Genomic DNA, 22,720 nt, shown 5'->3' with positions numbered 1-22,720 from the left:
AACGTTCTTTTAATATTGTAAAGAGGTTCTGTAAGCTTACAAATTCAATTTTGTTTTATTCTAATTCATCAAAGTATGTTTATCCTTAATATTCTTACCTTCACCTTTCCCCCAAATGGAATACATATTTTAACTTAGCATTTATCAGAATTACCATTACTAATTTAATTATTGGCTAAGATTAAAGATACAAGAAACGAGCATACCGACTTTTTTTAAAATAAATTCTTCTGGAAGCGTGCATATCCTCCATACTACTGTATCATGAATTATAGATAAACAATGCAACATTACGTAGTTAAGTCAATAATTTAATTTGAATTCTTCGTTGCACCTGCCCATGACACCTGCTGCATACCGTCAGACATGGACGATAAGAATTTGATAGAAATTCTAGGTACCTGTCACAGAAGTTTTTACTATGGAAACATACATGATTCTTGTTAACACATTTTTTACTTTACTTTTTGTGAACTTTTCCCTGGAACAATGTATATTCACAGGTAAATATTTGATACGTTTTTCAATTTTTCATTTGTAAAATTCAGCATACTTTCCACTTTATCATTAATGATAGGTATACATATATATGGTGCTACTTCAACTAAGTTCTTAATAAACGGCTTAATTTCGTTTTTAAGCTTTAAGTTCTCAATTAAAAGTAATTTAATTGTACTTTTTAAGTTATTTATATTATAATTAGTAATGTAACTTCATTAAAATTATTCCAGGAAAAATTAATAGACAAAATGATGATAATACATGTAAAAAATAAAATGCTGCTATTTCATGTTCTCTTTTCAAATCCAACCATTTGAAGACAAGTGTGTTTCCGTTATCGATAAAGGAAGATACTATAGAGGAAAAGTCTCACTGACAAATAAAGCAGAAACCTGTCTAAACTGGGACAGTCATGATTATGACGTCACTCCAAAACAGTACCCGGATGAAGGATTAGAGAACAATTACTGTAGAAATCCTTTAGGTAGTGGCAACAAACCGTGGTGTTATACAAAGCTGAACCACACATCTAACGACTACTGGGGGTATTGCGACATTCCTGCTTGTGGTAAAAATATTTCTGTATCTACATGCATAATGTATGTTTACGATGTTCATTCGCTTTTTGCTCTCTTTAATATGAAATTTAGCATGTATAAATAAAGGAAATTCACATCATAAAGCAAGACAGAATATTAGATGTTACTTAACTTTCACGCAGTGTGTAGAAGCATCTGTTTGTAGTGAATAAAGCAAAAATTAACCATACATTTAGTTTGTGTGAATATATTGCAAATAATAAGCCTTTTTTTCTTTGGAGTTAAAGTATTAAAAGTTAAAGGAAAATGTTAAAATATTCAGAAAAGATTTTTTATTCGTTTCCAGATCCCTGCTACTTCAGAGGAATACAGTTTAAACAAGAAGACGCCTTCCATGATGGTTGTTCGCAATGTATCTGTTTAGCGGATGGGTTTCACTGTTATCGGTAAGTCTTGGTGGCCAGAAGATCCAATTCCAAAACATTAAACGACTAAGAAAAAAATGTGGATACCTGTGTTATTCTTTTATTTTATTTAGATATAAAAGATAATACATGAAATAGTCTTGAAGAATAGGGAAAGTTTAGACGAATTTTCTTAAGGTATTCTCTGAAAATATTCGCGAAAATCTCTTTGAAAGAGGGTCGAATAATATATTCCTCCAATATATTGCTATGGAATCTTTATGATGCTAAAGATTTTTGTATATATCAAATATATTTTGCTTTAAGTATTTCAACTTACACTCAAGGAGAGATTCGGTTCATATTTGTGAAATGTTCACACATACAAGGAAGGAGACAATACTACTAAGTGATAACGCCATTTCAGTTTAAATTGATCGTCTTTTTAATGGCAAGGACTCGAAAATTGGAAGAGTAAAAAATTACAGAAACTTATCTTGCCATTTTTTCTACAGCAAATAAATCAAAGATTTTTTTTCTATGCTGCTCTTTGCCAAAAATGTAGTCCCTTTTAAATTTTCAACCCGATAAACTAATTCTTTCTCATGTTTAATATTGGTAAGAGGGAGAAAATGTTATCCTGACAGGTAAAATTTCTCATACCTCAAAATAAAGGATACTAATACAAATATACTTCAGTATTTTAATAGGTTAGAAGCTAAACAAGAGTGACAACTTTACTGTATGACTTTGCACGGATTTTGACTGTTGTAGTATCTTCTTTTACATCATTGTACACCGATGTGTGACATAATTTAAAACAAGCTGAATATCAATCACAGAAATAAAAGATACGTGTACTCCTTGAAACATATTCTTTTTACTATAATTAATCAATGATAATTTTGTAGTTGTCGAGATGACCCTCCTCCAGCCAATGGAACAGACCTAGCTTGTTACATTAAAGAAAATCCCAGAGCTAAATATCCAGCCTGCTGCAAGAGAACGGTCTGCCATGGCAGGGATGCAGATTTTAACTTCGAAGAGTTCACAAAGTTCCTTAAACAAAAACTTCACATTTAACATAGTGAAGTTTGAAAAAAAAATTAGAAAATTATGCAATTCTGGATTTTCAGTTACATTAGACAAAATGATTGCCTTATATTATTTAATTCTTGTGACAAATGTCTTTTAAGATACTATCGACCAGTCTGGTATAGATATTCTTTCATTTTACCAACTTCACTAAAGTAGACAAAATTAGATGGAAATTAATAAAATTCTACTTAATGTCAGATTAGTGTTGTTTTCGCCGGAAAGCCTTAAGATGTTACTTAACTTCACATAACCTCTTGGAAATAATAAGGCCGTCATTTTAATCTACACACATTTATTTTTATTTGTGATCAATTAATAAGCAATTACATCTAATACTATAATTGAAGTTGTTGATACATAACTTTGAGAAAAAGTGAATTCAGATCATTGGAAAGCTCAAGGTAAAAAAAATTGATCGATGATGTACTTGAATAGCTACTATAATTTTGAGTGAACATATAAAGTTTGATAACAATATCTTGAATAGTTTCTTTCAAATATTTAATTGTGCTAAGCACGAAACGGAAGAAAGAAAGATGGGCATTTCAAACACTATATCCCCGGTCATATTTATGGCGGGGCATTGAATCGTTTTTAAAGTGACTTCGATTTGACTTTGTAAAGCTTCTTATATTCTAAGTCAATCTCGTAATACACGTCAAATAATTATTCCTTTGCAAAAGGAAACAAGAGACTGGACAACCTTTTCCGCTTAGATTTTTTCAGTTTCATTGAAAATACAGAATCACGTGCTCCGATCGTCTGTTTCTCAGGACAAAACAACAATTTGTTTGAGGAAGAATGGTAGAAGATCAAAAATGGAGAACACGATTTATGCATTTCCGTGTCAATAGTACGAATCATCTTTCCGGAAAACGAGAAGCACTTAAAAGATGTGGACTCTTCAGAAGCCACTACAATGCGATTTTTGCCAACTATGGTGAGTGACTTTGGAATGGATAGGTCAGTTGCCTCCCATTTTATCGATCCATCTTGATCTAGCGCCACAATTGTCCGATTTCGTTGATCTGTTAGAAAAATGTGTTTCCCATCTGCACTACACACAACATATTTTGGCGAAGCTAACCTTGGGATTTCAAAAGTTTTCAGTAAGCCACCTCTCAGATCATACACTCGAATGAGTGGCTTGGGTACAATGCAATCTGTCTGAAGTTTGCAAGAGATATAGAATTGATTTGCAGCAAAGTGTATGCCGTGTATGGAAGCTTGCCCTGGAAAGATACATTTAATACATTTTTCGGGAAGCTCGACAATCTGTGCATTTCCGATGGTAAATATTTTGATATTGCAACCACAGGTTGCGGCTACATCCGTCTTATTCATTGTTGTGATATCCTCAAAACGATCGGTAAACTCTTTCTGAAACAAAAACTTTCCTTCTAATCCGAAGATTAGCAACTTGCCATCTCTTGTCGTGATGGCGATTCGGCCATCATTTAAGGCAACCATTCCAGTGCATGAAAGCTTTAACTTTTTGTGTGACGCCTTCCTCTCTTTTTTCTCTATTGGTTTTGGTGGTTGGCAGACCTCTCCAACCTTACTATATGGACCCTCTCCAAAAGTGCTAGTTCTACATCGATGTTTCGCGTTGTAAAGCTCGGTTTCTAGTTCCATATCAAGGTAGGAATGAGTATCGGAAGAAGAATCGTTAGGTTCCTCATCCGTTAACAGTTCAAGCTTCTCAAACAATCCTTCTTCAATGTTGTCCCCAAATTCAGCACTAGTGTGGTGGTTTGGAGAATACGCATAAACTGGTCCTTCTTCAAACACACAATATGCTTGATGAGAAGAGTGAAAACATCCTCTGTCAAATACTAAATCAGCGTACACGATATTAAAACGACTTTCATTGGTATGTGTGGTGTTCACGTAGTCAGCCATGCTCACAAGTATTGTCTTAAAACTAAATATCAAAGTGTGAGATTAATTGTTTGTGCGCATTTTTTAATCAGGCCATTACGTGGAAATGTATCGTTATGAATAAAACTATTTCATTTTCGATTGAATTCGGAATGGAAAGATAGGGATTGTATCACTCAAATACATCACTTTAAGTGTTTTGTTTCCTTATTGTATATATTCTCGTCGAAATTTTAAGGATGTAGAAATGAAAGCATAATTATTGGAATTTCCTTGTTCCTCAACAAAAATCTATTTTAGAAAGTCAAAAACGTCCTTATTTAAAAAAAATTACATACAGATGTTAACATTTTAGTTAAATTTAAATATTTTTAACAATTGTCTAATAAGCTTTTTTAGTCAAAATTAACATCCTCTACTTTTAAATTTAAAGAAATGAAAACATAGAAGCAAAATTCTTCTTTTTTGAACTCTTCATCTTCAGAAAGAAAATGAAATCCTTTTTTCCAACAATATGTACTGTTGGACAGAAAAGCAGCAGTTCAGATTGAGTATGGTATGACAAAAGAATAGGCAGAGGTATCCCATCAGACTCAGCAAGTACTACTCGCCGTAAAGTACCTTGATAAGAATAGAGTTTCAATGAAGACGTTCTTTGAAAAGACACAACAAGCGTCTCTTCTGGAAGATTTGCTAGTGATGTAGGAATTTCTTCATCTTCCTTCTTCCACCTAATTTGTCCGTCTCTGTTAAGGGCATATAATGTCTTTATTTTCGGATCTGTGACAAAAATATGTTTCTTGTCAAGACTAAATGCTACATCCTCTGGTGATACAAGTCCGGGAATCTGGATTGTCTTTGTAATTTTTCCTTTCTTGTCAACAACTCCAATAAAAGGGCTTGGATTCACGGATTGCAAATTGCATGTTACAACAAATTCTTTGTGATCGTAATGAATGGCATGAACAGTCATAAATCCATTGCATTCAAAGTCAAGGCATTTGTCTGTTATTTCATAAACATTGCTTTCCTTTACTTTGTAAAAACGAATACAGAATCCACAAGTTGCAGCTATACTTGAGTCCGGTACTGTCGTTACATCCTCAAAATGTTCCTCAAAATCTCTCAAAAACGAAAAGGAACCAGTGACCCCGAAAACGATAATTTCTCCGTCAAAGGTAACTACAACAACACGATGATCATCCAACACTGTCATGCCAGTGCATGCCAATTTTGAAGTTTTTAACATCGTTTTACGTTTGTTAGAGGGGGAACTTGGAGGAGATCCTCTTTCATAAGGACCTTCTCCAAAAGTATTGGTACGACATCGCATTGTTTGAATCTTGATCTCCTCATCAACATCTATATACGAATGTGAGCTTCCTTCGGAATCAGAATCGGAATTTTCATTGTCTGATATAAGGATCACGTGTTCTTCAAAACATTGGTTTTCATACACGGGTTCCTTTTGTGATATCAGGATTTCATCTGCATCCCCATTGCTTTCGTAGACACAAAATGCTTGATGACAAGAGCTTAGTGATCCATCATCAAATACTAAATCGGCATATACCAGACAGTTTGTATTTTTCTTCGTTTCATTAACATATACAGAGCTTTCATCTATATTTTCATCTATGCTTTCATAATTTTCATCCTCGGCAACGTCGCTTGGAGAAGATTTAACCATTTGAGGATGACGGACTGACGGAATGCTTTTTGATTCGTTGAAATAATCATGATTTGTGTCATCATTTATCTCATTATACTCCTCGCTGTCGCTACTCCTTCTATCTTCTGTTGTAGAAAGGTCCGCCATTCTATTCAGAATGATAGCGATTAATGTCAAATTTCAATTATCACATTTAGATATATCCAATATAACAAAATTGGATTCACACGAATAGTTTCCCTTTAAGTCATCTAAAATAAATCTCGATTATAAATTTTCTTCCTCTGTTTTTGGAGTAAAACATTTTTTCTGGTGAGCAATTTTTTTTTCCGGACAAAATGAAGCAAAAAATAAGAGCAAGCTGATTTTTAAGTATATGTTTATATTAAAATCAAACCATTTTTAAAAAAAAAGTAATGATAAAACATCTATATAAACATGTGTTTCTGCATATATGCTATAATCAGGAAATACTTTATTTCAGGAAATAAGTCGAGAATAACTGATTGAGAATTCTGTACCACTAAAAATAGGAAAAGATTAAACATTCATTACCCAATCAAATAAACTGAGGTGTTCCGCAAAGATGTATAACAAAGAGTTTGATAAAGGGTGAAATAGGGAATGCGCGTCCGTTTTTATATTACATTTTCAAAACTCTTGTATAATAAAACACATAAAATAATATTCGATAAAAACATTCATATAAGGAATTTCAAATCGGTCAAAATTTTAGAATCGACTACTCCAAGTTTGATCTTGTTTGAGAGATTCTGGGGGATATGAGATTAATGGCCAGATGGATCCGACATGTTGGTCGACAAATTTGCTGCAGAGAACTGAAAGTTAATAGATTTAAGACATACATGCACAATGGTAATCAAGAAAACTGCTTAATTTTCTTCTCTCAGAGTAAACAAAAACTGCAATAACTCGGCATGTCATGATTGTATTTTGATATATTACGAGAAGAGATGGTTTATATTGTAGATTCACATAGTTCTCCTGTGTATCCGATTGGACAAAAGCAGTAAAATTCGCCATCACCGGCCGCGCTGATGTCTGAACACGAGCCGTTATTTTGACACGGAGCAGAGGCACAGTTCACTAAAAAAAAAATCTGACAAGTTCATACAGTAAAGAATAATTGACAATTGTTAATTTCTTCATTTTATGAAAATATTCCATTATGTGTTTTGCTATATAACATTGACTATTGGTGGCTATACATTTTATTCTATAATAACTCTGCTATACTTGAGCATGTCTTCAAATTATATATCAATTTTAAAAATACCTTTCTCTTCGCATCGTGTTCCACCATATTGTATACCACACAAACATTTGTAGAAATCTCGATATTGTTGACAACTCGAATGATTTAAGCACGGGCTACTGTCACAAAGATTGGCTACAAAACATTGTGATTTATACATAATTCCATGGCCGAATCAATTTCAAAAGTAAGGCGAAAGGTAGTATATTGAGTTAAAGTTAGTACTCGTATTATTGTATCAATTGGAAAAGTTTAGTGGCGATTTTGAAAAGGCTCTCTGAAACCATTTTGAACTGTCTGAACACAAAATTTGAATATTTTAAATTTTTGCACCTGCTGGTTTTTTTTTCTTTGAATTGATTATGATTAATTGAGAAAAAAATGGCCAACCCTTCTCTTCAAGAATTTTTGGAAGGTTTTTTTTTTAATTTTAAAGATGAGAGTCTCTTATTTTAGAAAAAATAATTCCAAAATGAAAATCATTTAAGATAATTCAAAACAGAAGGTTGTGCATTTAAGGGGGCCGAGTGGGGTTTTATTGTGTGAAAACTACAATAGCGAAACTCTTCATTTTTATACCATATATATAACTTACATTAACTTTAGTGCACATGTAAAGTTTGGGCGAAATCTACCGTCCAAGTATTTTTAAGGGACCGTCTCAAAATATAGGTACATTTACTATAGGATTATATAGGAAAGTGTCAATTTTTAACACTTTAAAGCAACTTATACAAATACAAAAACAAATAGAGTTTTTGTTCAAATTATAATATATGATGAGTAATACTATATTGTACGTTATGTGTAAGAGACACAAAATTCTACCGTCTTTTTACTAGAGGGGGCATCTCAAAAGGCAAAAAATTAACGAATTTTCCTGTTTTTATCGAGTGCTCCAAATTATGACGGGCACAAAGGTATTATATGAAAAAATGTATATATGTTTATTTCTTTTTATTTAATAACATTTTTATTACCCCTCTCCTTAAGAGTTTCAGATTATCTTAACGTCAAAAACAAACTATAACGACGTTAACCTACCCACTTGTATCATTTGCAAAATCGGTTAAAACTTCAGTTATATAAAATTGTAATCACATTTTTAAACCTGTAATTTCTTAATTTTGTTTAATTTTATTAATCAGGAGAAAAAAGCTGGTTTAAAACAGTAAAAACGTGTCATTTTACTATGATGCGCGAAATATTGCGCAATGAAAACTACAGTCGGCCCCCTTAAAATTATAAACATGTATTAATACTATGCATTATATAATCATGTAAATCAAATAACTGAGAATAACAGAATCTTTATAAATTGTTTCGCGGAAATAGATCTAGACTTTGAAAGAAAAAAATATCTCCCAAAATGGCACTCTCAACATTTAAACAAGAACAAAACTTAAAGAACAGTCATATTTCTTCTAAATCATAGCAGTATTTTAATTTTTTTGTATAATTATATGGTAATTATTGAATAGATACAAGTTTGACAGATGGATTGGAAATCGAAATCAATTGCAACGAATTAATTACAGGATTCAATTGAGGCACTCCCCTTTTATGAAAATTTTCCAAAGTTAGACAACTATTTTACATTTTGACTACTCATTAAACTTACAACTTTAAATACATTTGGTTTGACATAATAATACTTCTTAATGTACATACTTCTCAAATTTTCATAAAATGTACGTTTTAATATGAAATGAAATTCATTTTCAATATCATTAGAGGAGCATAGTGTGCAAATTCTTTGAGATCTAAGTGTATTATTATATATCTATCAATTCCATTCTTAATTGGTGGTTTGATAATCTTATTCTCTTATATCTATCATCAATAGGTTTTGTTAAATATCTTTGTAATACAAAATTATTTACAACGCACTGGTACAATTGTCCTTTTGAAGATGAAGTTACAAATGAAAAAAATATTTTGTCTATAAGTATCAGCCATCCTTTGCTCATTATTTTATATAATATATATATTTACATATGTTAAATAACTTGCTCCCCAGCTCCTCTTTAATACACATAATCCAATGTATTTATGTATTCTTATGCTTATATGCAAATAAAACAAATAAAACTTTCATAGAGATGAATAATGTCATTTATTAAAATGACGGTATAAATGTGAACAATTTAACAAACAAGAAGGGGATCAGATTCACAAGCTTTGATTAGCAGTTACGTAAAATATGATAATGTCTGATCCCCCAAAACTGACTAGAAAAAAGTATCTGTAAGACAAGACAATGAAAACTTCATATGAAAAAGTTAGCAAAAAGATGGCACATCAAAACAAAATAGGCACTTCATATGAAAAAGTTAGCAAAAAGATGGCACATCAAAACAAAAACAAAGTAGAATCAAAACATCATATTAAAAAGTTAGCAAAAAGATAGCACATCGAAACAAAATAGGCCAAGGATAGTAGTGAAACAAAATACATAAAACAGTATAAACAAATCGAGTCAGAACTAATGAAATATATGATTTTACATGACACATTAATACCCATTTTTAGGGGTAGGAATGCAGGGGTGGTGGAGGGTCTTCAAAATAGACTTGCTTCATTTTAGCGTGGTCAGCATGCGGGTTATCACAATACAAATAAATGACTCGCTTAGCTGACCACGTGACCTTACACCTTCTATCACACGTAATACATCAACCAAGGCGTGGATCTAAGAATTTTCACATTTTACCAAAATTAATCCTATCGAAAACCTCCAACTAAGTTATCGCATTCAATACACAAATACAATTATTATTCTAATAATTGTTGTTTTATGTATTCTTATGCTTATATGCAAGCTCACCGCAGCTTGTTTTTGCTAATTTTGTATAAGTCAAATAAAACACTTTCATAGAGATGAATAATGTCATTTATTAAAATGACGGTATAAATGTGAACAATTTAACAAACAAGAAGGGGATCAGATTCACAAGCTTTGATTAGCAGTTACGTAAAATATGATAATGTCTGATCCCCCAAAACTGACTAGAAAAAAGTATCTGTAAGACAAGACAATGAAAACTTCATATGAAAAAGTTAGCAAAAAGATGGCACATCAAAACAAAATAGGCCACAAGATGTGACATGCAAGTCACATCCATGTTAGATGTGACATGCAGATCACATCCGTGCCATCCAAGGTGAGCTTGCACACAATACGAATTATTCATGGAAGCAGTTAATCACTGGCCTCTCCATACATTTCGTTTTAAAGTAATGAAATGAAAAATCTTCCTATCATTATTCCAAAATCACGGTTTACACGAAATTGTCATATGTAATACAAAATGAAGGAAGAACATCTAATGATATAATATCCGAGAAATGTTAAGAAATATAGGCATTACTAAGTAATTAAAAGTATGAAAGAACAATAATTTCAGAATAAATGATATAACAATCACAAAGTATTCTATGAGCCAGCAAGCAAGCTAGGTGAAGAGGGTTGTATTTTAATATCTAACAGCAGTTATTCACTGACCTGTCAGTGTGCAAAAGAACATGTTCTTTAAGGTACTATACTTGTAGGAGTAAAACAATACAGCAGTTAATCACTGACCTGTATTTATACTACATTCTATTAGCTGACTATTTATCATGAGTAGAACAAAACAACAGTTAATCACTGACCTGTATTGAACTACCTCCTAGAATCTGACTATTTATTGTTTATAGAACAAACAGCAGTTAATCACTGACCTGTATTTTAAGTACATCCTAGTATCTGACTATCTATCATGAGTGGAACAAAACAGCAATTAAACACTGACCATCATTTGAAGTATCGGTACATTATAGAATCCATTCTAGAATCTGGCTATCCATTGGGAGTAGAACAAAATTTATATGTTTGAGGTCTAGTAATTTAAGCAAACTTAAATTTTGCAATTTCTACCTTGTGATGAGTGATAGTGTCCTTGAGTATGACACAAGGTTAGTGAAAATTTTACATACTCAACCTTGAATTATTTAATTTTCCCTACTTATACTACTTTTAACTGTTTAGTTCCAATTTGTAAATTATAGATTTGAATTAGAAATTGAACAAAATCTTCAACAATCCCAATAATACCTGCAAAACAACTGTTCCTCTTAGAACTGTAGAACCAACTGTGGTATACATTAATTTCATGAATTATTTCCTTTTAATGGAGGAACATACCATGCGGTTATTCCAGACAGTATGAATAAGTTTTACAAGGTGAAGGTTAATATTATTATTATGATCTTAAGCAAATCGTGAATATAATGTGAACTTCCCAGATTATACTGAATTTTGTAAATAGCATCTAATATCCCTAAAATAAGATTGCATGGAAAGTCGCCTTAATTTTAAACTAGCAAACTTAAAGGTGTTTAAAGTCTTAAAATCTTATTACTAAAGGCATAGTACAGAGGTAATTAATTGAAGGGGTATAATTAGCCTATACCAAAGCCTATTTAAGCAAACGATAAAATATTTTCTTGCAAGATACATAACCTATGATTTTATTTGTAAGAATACTTTGTTTAAGGACAAATTCCTTCCCTATAGATTATGTTTATTATTAAAGACACATTATTTAATTTGTTGCATTAAAGGAACATTAATCCTGATTTTGTCATGTTCAAATTTGTCACATCTTTAATCTTGATTCCAAACAAGATTACTCATTCCTTTGACTGGATAGTCCTAGCATATAGAGTGGATTGTTTACCTGTTGAAGGACATATCCCTCCCATAAGTATTTAAAACTGAAGAAGTGAGAATCCTATCCTTAATTTATTAATAGAAAGGTCAGTTGTAAAAGGGGATCATTTGTGATGTGGATAATTGGAATCTGTAATACAATTTGCTTGCTGACTCACCTGCAAATGTTTTATAAGAAACCAAGTTTCAAGATCTAGCTAGTATGGATGCTTTCTCAACCAACGTTAGCGGATATCCTGGTCATTCAGCTGATATAGGGCACATCCATGGCAGCACTGCTGCAGTTTTGCTGGCACATACATGTATCTGCATCTTATATAAGGTTATTGCATGGTAAAGTCAAAAAGTGTCAACCAAGTTTTGAACTTTTAAATATAGATATAATATATAAAATTCACGGCATTAGGCACAGCTTCATTTGGTTCCCTAGGCTATGGAGATTATCTCAGTTCCCTCTTAACTGGAATTAGTGGAATGTTATGATGAGGGTTATAAGGATTCTTTCCTGAGGATCTGTGTTCTCACCGATTGTTTGGGATGTATCTACAATGTACTTTAAAGTTAATTTTTTATCATTACTCATCCAAGTACAAAGTGCTCACAAGGGAGGATACAACCTTAAAACTGGGATGCAAAATTAGGTCTACATGAGCAAACAATGCAACAACAAAAGAAAGGAAACTTTCTTTAGAATGAATGTACTATTAATAACATTAATATTAGCTTCAATAGGAAAAACCGTGCCAAAAGTTAGATATGCTTTATAAGACACAATTTGAATGTTATTACGAGCAATTAACAATCAACACTATAAGTAACTTTGACCCAACCAACAGATGTGCTTCATAAGACACCATTTGATCAAGTTGATTGTCATTATAAGCGAATAAAAACAATATGGGTAATTCTGACACAACCATAAACAGATATGATATTTTTAGTAACCACGGCACATAAGATGCCAATTGAGGAGGAGTAGTATTTTGAAACAATTTTACAGTTATTAGAGGCAGTAAATAATCAACAACATCAGAAGAAAAATTGTAACATTTTGAAAGAATTTCACAGAAATTTCTATTTTTAGTAACCAACAATGAAATCAGATATGCTTCATAAGTTACGTCAATTGATTGTCATTATTTTTAGTAACCACGAACACCTTTCATCGAAATCAAAAACCGATACACGGAATTATGAAACTTACTACTTGTGTGCCAAGTTATACTGAAATCAGACCAAAACAATAGCATTTTGAAACAATTTTACAGAAATTTCTATTTTTAATAACCACGGCAACACTCTGACCCATTATGTATCTTAGTGTAGTCTACTTGTGTGCCAAGTTATACAATAAACAAGTATAAAAACCGATACACAGAATTATGGTGTAACTTGTGTGCCAAGTTATACTGAAATCAGACCAAAACTAAATAAACAATATGGGTAACACCGTTCACCGAAATCAAAAACCGATACACAGAATTATGTATCTTAGTGTAGTCTACAAGTGTGCCAAGTTATATTGAAATTAGACCAAAACTGTAATAGACAATATGGGTAACTGTGATGCTAACAATAAATAATCAACAACATATGGGTATGCTTCATAAGACGTCAATTGATTGTCATTATGAGCAGACAACAAAAGACACTCTGACCCATCAATAAACAATATAGGAAACTCTGACCCAACAATAAATAAACAATATGGGTATAAACAATATGATGGGTAACTGTGATCTAACAATCTGACCCAACAATAAATAAACAACAACATGGGTAATTCCGACGGAACCATAAGCAGTATGGATAAATCTGACGCAACAATAAACAATAAAGGTAACTCTGACCCAACAATAGACAATATGGACAAGTCCGACCCAAACAATAAACAATATAAGTAACTCCGACCCAACAATAAACCGAAAAGCTTCATACGACGCCAATTGATTGTCAGTATGAGCATCCAACAATAAAACAATATGGGTAACTCCGACCCAAACAATAAACAATATAAGTAACTGAGACCCAACAATTAACAATGTGTGTATCATCGACCCAACAATAAACCGAAAAGCTTCATACGACACCAATTGATTGTCAGTATGAGCATCCAACAAAAAAAAAACAATATGGGTATACTGACCCAGAAGGTACAAATCTACTGTGTACCAAAACAATATGGGTATACTGACCCAAAAGGTACAAATCTACTGTGTACCAAAGCCAAACAAATTTGGGTATACTGACCCAAAAGGTACAAATCTACTGTGTACCAAAACCAAACAAATTTGGGTATACTGACCCAGAAGGTACAAATCTACTGTGTACCAAAACCAAACAAATTTGGGTATACTGACCCAGAAGGTACAAATCTACTGTGTACCAAAACCAAACAAATTTGGGTATACTGACCCAAAAGGTACAAATCTACTGTGTACCAAAACCAAACAAATTTGGGTATACTGACCCAGAAGGTACAAATCTACTGTGTACCAAAACCAAACAAATTTGGGTATACTGACCCAAAAGGTACAAATCTACTGTGTACCAAAACCAAACAAATTTGGGTATACTGACCCAAAAGGTACAAATCTACTGTGTACCAAAACCAAACAAATTTGGGTATACTGACCCAAAGGGTACAAATCTACTGTGTACCAAAACCAAACAAATTTGGGTATACTGACCCAGAAGGTACAAATCTACTGTGTACCAAAACCAAACAAATTTGGGTATACTGACCCAAAAGGTACATTCTACTGTGTACCAAAACAATGTGGGTATACTAACCCACAAGTACAAATATTGTGCACCAAAACAATATGGGTATACTGACCCAAAAGGTACAAATCTACTGTGTACCAGACAATAAACAACAAAGGTAACTATGATCCAATAAGTAAATATCTACTGTGTACCAAACAATATGGGTAACTCTGACCCAATAAGTACCTATCTACTATGTACCAAACCAATAAACAATTAATATGCCAATGAATAACTTTGACTCAATAGGTAAAACCTTGTACCAAAACAATAAACAACTTAAGCAACACTGATCAAATAGCTACATATCAACTTTTTATCAAAACCATAAACTTGAAAGAGTAATACTGATCCCATTAGTACATAATTATAAACTTTGTACAATGTACTAAAATAATCAACCACTTGAGTAACACCGATTCAATTTGTAAGTATCAACTTTGTATCAACAGTTTAAACCATTAACAACACCAACCCAATAAGTACATAAATTATCCACTATGTACCGAAATGATAAACATCTTGAGTAATCATGTAAATATTGTCTACACCAACCAATTTAGTACATATATTTTGACTACATATTACATGTACAATATTCATTTAATATTTATCAATATACAAAACATGAAATGTTACCTATAAACTTTGTACCAAAACTGATCAAACAATAACGGGCAATTCAAGAAATACCACAGTATAGTAACTATTTGAACTATGTATATAAAGCTTAGTCCACAACCCTTAAACTCCCAAGAGTGAAAATGAGATGTTGGTACCTGTATTAACATGATTACAATACACATTTCTCAACTAACTGTACAAGATAGCTGACATTACCTATCAGATGCCTGTTAAGGAGGGACAGTGTCTTAACGATGCTGCCTAGCTGTTTTACATCATGTTGAATGCAAAAACTTGAAATATGCAGACTATGATAGGTAATTCTTGTAGTTCAACAAAACTAAATAACTTTGCATAAAGTTGCTAACTTAAAAGCTTACACCATAGAGCATGATAGAGTATATATGATTTGAGTATTAAACAATGCCTTTGAATAAATGAAAGTGATAACTTGTACAGAAAAACTATTTGGGAAACCCCAAACGCGTTATGTATAATTGTAAATCACTTATATTTAGTAAACATAATACTGGCCTTCGTCCTCAATTACACGGGAAGGCAAACTCTCTTATGCACGCGGAGAAGCAGCACAGGTGTACGCCGGCTGGACCTAAAACGCGCAAGTCGTTGAGGTTCAGGGTCTCTCGCTGTGGCCCCAGCTGTGAAATAGCGATGCTTGCAGCAGATACTTGCAGGATGTTCGTTATCTATCACAACTTTTTGTTGATCAAACTCTGTGTCCACTGATCATGGAGATCGATATAGAGATAATAATCATTAAAGGTATCCATTTGTTTCGTTCAACCAGTAACAAATAGCTTACTTTGAAATCCTTTCAAAACTCAGACTGTAGGAAAAAGTTCCACGTCTGATGTCGCAGTAAAGTAGCTCAATAAAATAATATGTTCTTCTCATGAATATCTGCTCATAAACATGATAAATAAAGTTCATATCGGCAAAAAATTGCACCAAATGTATCATACAGTAATCTGGTAATATATATGATAACCCGCGCACATATTATGTACCACCGCATCACTAAACAATAAACCAGAAAATCCACACGTTCTTGTAAACGGCACTTTATAACACGGACAATATTTTGTTCCTTTCAATTCTTTGGAATTTCATCTCGACAGAAAGCCAGGGCACGTTCAGCTAAGTTAAACAATCACAGACGTTGTAACAAATCTTCAAAATAGACTTGCTTCATTTTAGCGTGGTCAGCATGCGGGTTATCACAATACAAATAAATGACTCGCTTAGCTGACCACGTGACCTTACACCTTCTATCACACGTAATTCATCAACCAAGGCGTGGATCTAAGAATTTTCACATTTTACCAAAATTAATCCTATCGAAAACCTCCAACTAAGTTATCGCATTCAATACACAAATACAATTATTATTCTAATAATTGTTGTTATCTTCATTCAATTATCATAATTGTATTTAAAAATTTTTAATTTCATTTTTAGTGCTAGTGGATATCTTCCCAGTTCGCAATATACGAAATAATTGACTGTTTTCTGATCCACCCCTAAGACTCTTTTACAATAATTAAGATGGATTTTTTCAATATCGGTAGCTTTATACCATCCCCATCCCTAGACAACCATATGATAAATATAGTGAACGATCCATTAAAGAATAAGACGCTTTTTTTCTTATAAAAAATAAAATTTGTATCCATTCTCTTTAATGATGTTTCAATATATATGTGTATGTAAAAAAGTAAAAAAGTATACTAGCTACCTTCAAATAAACGATGAACTGAGATTTTTGGCACCTTCGCTGTAGTCAGAGGGTTTAGGCTTGCGATATAAGAATTTTGATCTCACTCAATAGCACATACATGTATTTTCCGGCAGAAAATGCAATTCTGCATGTTCATCATTGGAATACAGTAACCTATAATGTGAAATTATAGCCATTGGACTAAAAATTATAACTGAAAATCTTACGTCTTATCCAGAATTCCCACTCCGTGTTTGAGTGCCGCATATCATTGGACAGGTTTGGTGTGGTAAAGAACTTGCAAAGGTTAGCGTAATGGCCAACAAAATTACAAAAGTCGTTACCAAGGCAGCGGGTCAGGCAATCAATTCGCGATATGACAAAGTGTGTCTCTAGCGGTGGATAGTTGGGTTCCTTCTTTTTGCAATCACCATCCTGGCATTTTGCAAATGTTACACCGGAAGCATTCGCAAAATCTGAATCGGCGACAGCAATAAAAGAAACCGAAAACCAGAGGAATGACATTAGCATGGTGATATTGTCACTTGATCCTGGTACAGCGGGTGTAGGATGAAAATCACGAAAGCTCATCTAATCATATGATTAACAAACAATTTACTAATTCAGTATTTATGAACACTAGGATTAAAGTCAATAAATCTAATGATTTTTCTTGATGAGTATTTACCTATGGGGAAAAGCAATGCCTTTTTTATCATCTATTTACAATAGCCTAGATAAATCAAAATAAGGTATTGCTCGTTTTATGATAATTATTGTAATAATTTGTGAATTCTATATCAGGGAGAAAATTTATAGAATTTTTCTTAATTTGATTGAGAATACTTGCACATGTATTTAAAGTCATATATATTGTATCGATATTAATTATCAATCATTTTTTCTTAAATGTAGAAATGAATTCAATTTGGTGTTCAAAATATTAATTGAAAAAATTCTTTAAAGTATTTTTGTATTTGTGAACCCACCATAACTTTTTCTTTTATTTGAATACTAGATCGACACTGTGAGTAACATAAAAGACAAGTAGAAATTAAAAACCTGCAGACATGAATGTATGTATAGAGACTTCATACAAAGGCTCATTTTCAGAATCCTGTAAATGAATTGATTATTACTTTATTAGTAGTTTTACTTTATGCAAAGTATAAAGTTATTCTCTTCATTGTACTATTATTGTACATTCTAGTCGAATTCTCAAAGCTCTCGGATTTGTATGAAATCTGTATATCTTGATTGATTGATTTATTTATTAGGTCTTTCCACCTTTCTGTGAAAAGACCTTTTGTATTTCTACTGTTTCTTATTATTAAGTCTTTCCACCTTTCTGTGGAAAGACTTATTGCTTTTCTTCTGTAAATTCCTATTATTTTTCTTCCGCTAATTTTTTGTTTCGACAATTATCGAAGGGACTTTTTGTTCATCGTAAAGGTCATAAAAAGTTAGGAACAGATTTGACCCAACGCATATGAACTATGACCCCTTTCGAAGTTATTGCCCCTTTCGCAAGAAATGCTCGTTATCGCTACTCCTCCGAAACCGTTAACCATAGAGGTACGCGTGCTTCACCAATGTCTTCGACTAATTTAGTCGGTTCTCCAAACTGGGAAGTGCGAAAGAATTCCTAAACTCCTTCGAGTAGTTATTGCCCCTGAAAGTTTCAAAGCTTAAAATTTTTTTTTTAAACTTTTAAACGACAAGTGGTAAAGATTTGGGACCAACTGCATGAGATCTTATGACCTTTGACCTTGAAAAGTAGGTCAAGGTCATTCAAAATATGAAAAAATTAAGTTTTTTTTTGTAGCTCCTCTGTTCTTCAACAATTTTTAAACATGTTTGCATCTTTAATATGTACTCTTAAAACCATTTCAGAGATTTCATGCTTGTCCCCTAAGATTGACCCCTCTAAAAGTTAATGCCCCTTTTAGTGTAAACCCTTGTTATCGCTACTCCTCCGAAACTGTAAACCGCAGACGTTCGAAACCTTCAACAATGTCTACGACTAATTAAGTAGACTCTTGAATCTATTCATTGCAAAAGGATTCGTCAACCATTTTTAGTAGTTCTTGCTCCTTACAGTTTCTGATGTTTGCGAAGAACTAAAAACTTTTTAACGACAAGTTGTAAAGACATGGGGACAATGCATGAGATCTTTCTACCTTTGACCTTGAAGATAAGGTCAAGGTCAAAGGTCAAGGTCATTGGAAAAGTATTAAAATTCTTATATATGGGTTTTTGTTAAAATGACATTGACCTTTGACCTTGACCCTCGCTCAAAAGTAATAAAGAAATATTCATTACCTTTACCTAGATTCAGCTTCAAGTGTTAATCTCATGTCTATCAGTGTTGTGTGTGTGGGTTTTTTTTTTTGTGGATAACCTTGACCTTGATAAATGACCTTGACCTTTGACCCAAACGTCACATTCAAGCTTCAGTATGTGGAGGTATTTGTAACTCTCACGTTTACAAACGCTTATATAATATACCCCCCCCCCCCCATCTCTCTGAAACAAAAAAAAAATCAATAGCGACATAGAAAATTTTTGTACAACGCAAAGGACATCACAGATCAAATTAAAATCCAGTTTAGCATGTAGAAGACACCTCAAAGAAAGTGCCCTGAGAGTTTTACGGTGAGTCTCTTAAGCACGATTAAATTCTAGTGAATATCGGCAAAATCTACATTTTTTTTCTGTCTGAAATTTAATTGTTGCTGAGTATAAAAATTAATTTAAGCTTGTATTGGCTATTTCTTCGATTGTTCTTAATGTCATCCGATTCTCCTGCTCTAATACGACATTTTAATACCAAATATTCTTGCTTTCTTTAGTATGTGGAATTTATTTCAATTTTATTTAGACTTAATATTAATTTGAATGAATCTCGAAAATAGCGATTTTTCCTGTCAAATAAATTTCCACGTTCTCAATGACACCGTTTTCTTCCTGAGATGCATGTTTCAAGTTTAATTTATGCTGGTAACTATTAATTAAATTCAAATAGAAATGATTATTTAATCTGACTTATGAGTTCAACAAATCTGTCAAAACGCACGTGGCCTTTTTCAAATAAATAAATTGCTACGCAACCTCAAATGCATGTTTTCCCGTTAATAGCAATATCATACTTGTAATCAGACAATATCCCTTACATTTTAACTCGAAAACAATCTCATTCAAACTCACATATACACCCAGGAGCTTGTCAGAAGTTTATTTACTGGAACTTCTTGACTGGTCAATGAAACCCCGGTAACTTTAACTCGACAATAATACCAGTGATTTTCAACGGAACCCGTGGTCTAGTGGTTAGAGCGCTCGACTGCTAATCCGAAAGTCCCTGGATCGAATTCTCCTGGAAGCATTTTTTTTCTTTTTTTTTTTTTTTTGGTTGAATTTTTAATTTTTTGGCGTTTTTCTGGTGTTTTTATTCATTTTTTCAACCCAAATGACATGGAAAGACTTGAAAAGGTGGAAAGACGTGTCTTATTGTTCTCTGAACAATTAGTTTACTAGTTATTCTTCTTCCGCTGATTTTTTGTTTCGACACTTATCGAAAAGACTTTTTGTTCATCGTAAAGGTCATTAAAAGTTATGAACAAATTTGACCCAACGCGTATGAACTATGACCGCTTTCGAAGTTATTGCTCCTTTTGCAAGAAATGCTTGTTATCGCTACTCCTTCGAAACCGTAAACCGTAGAAATATGAAACCTTTACTAAAGTTTTCGACTAATTGAGAGGACTCTGGAATCTATTCATTGCGAAAGTATTCGGTGAACCCTTCAATGAGTTATTGCCCCTGAAACTTTTTAAATTTTAGATATAATTAAAAATTTTCAAAACGAGAAGTGATAGAGACATGGGACCAACTGCATAAGATTCATTGACCTTTGATCATGAAATTAATGCAGAGGTCAAAGGTCAAGGTCACTCCAAATTTGAGAAATTAAGCTCTTTTTATATCTTTTTAACATATACAAACTGTATTAGCATCAATAATATGTACTCTTAAAACTATTTTAAAGATTTAATTCGTATTCCTTCAGATTGACCCTATTAAAAGTTATCGCCCTTTGTACGAAAAACCTTGTTATCGCTACTTCTTCGAAACCGTAAACCGTAGAAATATGAAACGTTCACTAAAGTCTTCGACTAATTGAGAGGACTCTGGAATCTTTTCATTGCGAAAGTATTCGGTGACCCCTTCAATGAGTTATTGCCCCTGAAACTTTTTTAATTTTAGAAATAATTAAAAATTTTCAAAACGGGAAGTGATAGAGACATGGGACCAACTGCAAAAGATTCACTGACCTTTGATCATGAAATTAATGCAAAGGTCAAAGGTCAAGGTCATTCAAAATTTGAGAAATTATGCTCTTTTTATATCTCTTTTGTCTTTAAACTTATACTTAATGTCTTTGCATCAATAATATGTACTGTTAAAACTATTTTAGATATTTCATTTTTGTTCCCTAACATTAACCCTTTTAAAAGTTATTGCCCCTTGTGCGAAAAACCTTGTAATCGCTACTTCTCGGAAACTGTAGACCGTAGAGACACCAAACCTTCACTAATGTCTTTAGGATCTTGAGGCATAACTTCACTGTAAAAGTGCCAAAGGATCTGATGACCCCTTATATGAGTTATTGCCCTTTAACGTCTTTGTACTTACTATTAAACCTTATAACTTAAAAACTATAAGTCGTAGAAGCATGGGGTCAATTGCATTGTGACCCTTGAGCTTTGACCTTGAACATTTTCTCAAGGTCAAAGGTCAAGGTCATTTCAAATTTTTTTTTAATTTTCATTTTTTTTCTATCCTTTAAGACAATTTTGGTTTCTTATTCATGGAATTTAGTTTTAAGGAGTCAGATATAAAACAAAATTAAAATCAAAGAAGGTGGAAAGACCTCTTATTGTTCTGTGAACAATAAGTCTCCTAGTTTTCATTAAAGTTTGGGGAAGAGAACGGGAAGCTGTTTTAAAAAGAATGCATTAGTGTTGCTGAATGCTACATTCATGCAATAAAAAAACGTTATTTTGATAACTCTTAAAGAGCGCTGTGCACTTTCATGTTTCACGGCTGATAAAAAACACATCTTGAAATTTGACAGAAGAATATTTTAAGTAAAAGCAAGGCATATTGCATAAGAAGTAAACATGTATGTATCAACTTTTTTTAAAAAAAAATCGTAGTAAAACAACTACTGCTGTCAATACAATGATTTACCCACTTGCAAAGTACAATATTCACTTCGTTCGTCAAGTTCAAAAGAATTTTGTATTTCTCAGATGGAAGTTAAATATCATCGTATTGACAACTGCAATAGTTGTCTAATAAAAAGTCGCACTTATTAAACTAGTTATTTTCATAATCTTTGGTATAAAACATGAAATTGAACATAGAAATTATTTCAAAATCCTTAACAAGACATGGCTTAAAGCAAATATACGAGTATTGTATATTCAATTGAAAAGTAT

At 32.6% G+C, this 22,720-nt stretch overlaps 2 protein-coding genes across 2 annotated transcripts; one reads left to right on the top strand and one right to left on the bottom strand.

Moving 5' to 3' along the window:
- The first annotated feature begins 230 nt into the window (after positions 1-230).
- LOC134253495 (hepatocyte growth factor-like protein) lies at positions 231-2,645 on the top strand. The gene is made up of 4 exons (XM_062736023.1): positions 231-503; positions 821-1,069; positions 1,387-1,486; positions 2,356-2,645. Exons 1-4 carry the CDS (start codon positions 422-424, stop codon positions 2,525-2,527), a joined length of 603 nt encoding a protein of 200 aa, XP_062592007.1. The 5' UTR covers positions 231-421; the 3' UTR covers positions 2,528-2,645.
- A 547-nt stretch (positions 2,646-3,192) lies between these two features.
- On the bottom strand, positions 3,193-4,722 carry LOC134253498 (uncharacterized). The gene has a single exon (XM_062736024.1). The coding sequence runs from the start codon at positions 4,442-4,444 to the stop codon at positions 3,209-3,211; it is 1,236 nt and encodes a 411-aa protein (XP_062592008.1). The 5' UTR covers positions 4,445-4,722; the 3' UTR covers positions 3,193-3,208.
- Positions 4,723-22,720: the final 17,998 nt, after the last annotated feature.

This window comes from Saccostrea cucullata, unplaced genomic scaffold (genome assembly GCF_032062105.1).
Source record: "Saccostrea cucullata isolate Sc308-1 unplaced genomic scaffold, CSIRO_AGI_Scuc_v1 ctg1385, whole genome shotgun sequence".
NCBI classification, from domain to species: Eukaryota; Metazoa; Mollusca; class Bivalvia; order Ostreida; family Ostreidae; genus Saccostrea; species Saccostrea cuccullata.
This window is presented reverse-complemented; position numbering and strand designations above follow the sequence as displayed.

What these genes read in the sequence shown, in the direction of transcription:
- LOC134253495 (XM_062736023.1), top strand. Translation starts at nt 422, where the DNA reads ATGGAAACATACATGATTCTTGTTAACACATTTTTTACTTTACTTTTT. An exon ending in GGAACAATGTATATTCACAG is followed by an intron (nt 504 to 820) that starts GTAAATATTTGA and finishes AACCATTTGAAG; the next exon opens with ACAAGTGTGTTTCCGTTATC. An exon ending in GATGGGTTTCACTGTTATCG is followed by an intron (nt 1,487 to 2,355) that starts GTAAGTCTTGGT and finishes ATAATTTTGTAG; the next exon opens with TTGTCGAGATGACCCTCCTC.
- LOC134253498 (XM_062736024.1), bottom strand. Translation starts at nt 4,444, where the DNA reads ATGGCTGACTACGTGAACACCACACATACCAATGAAAGTCGTTTTAAT.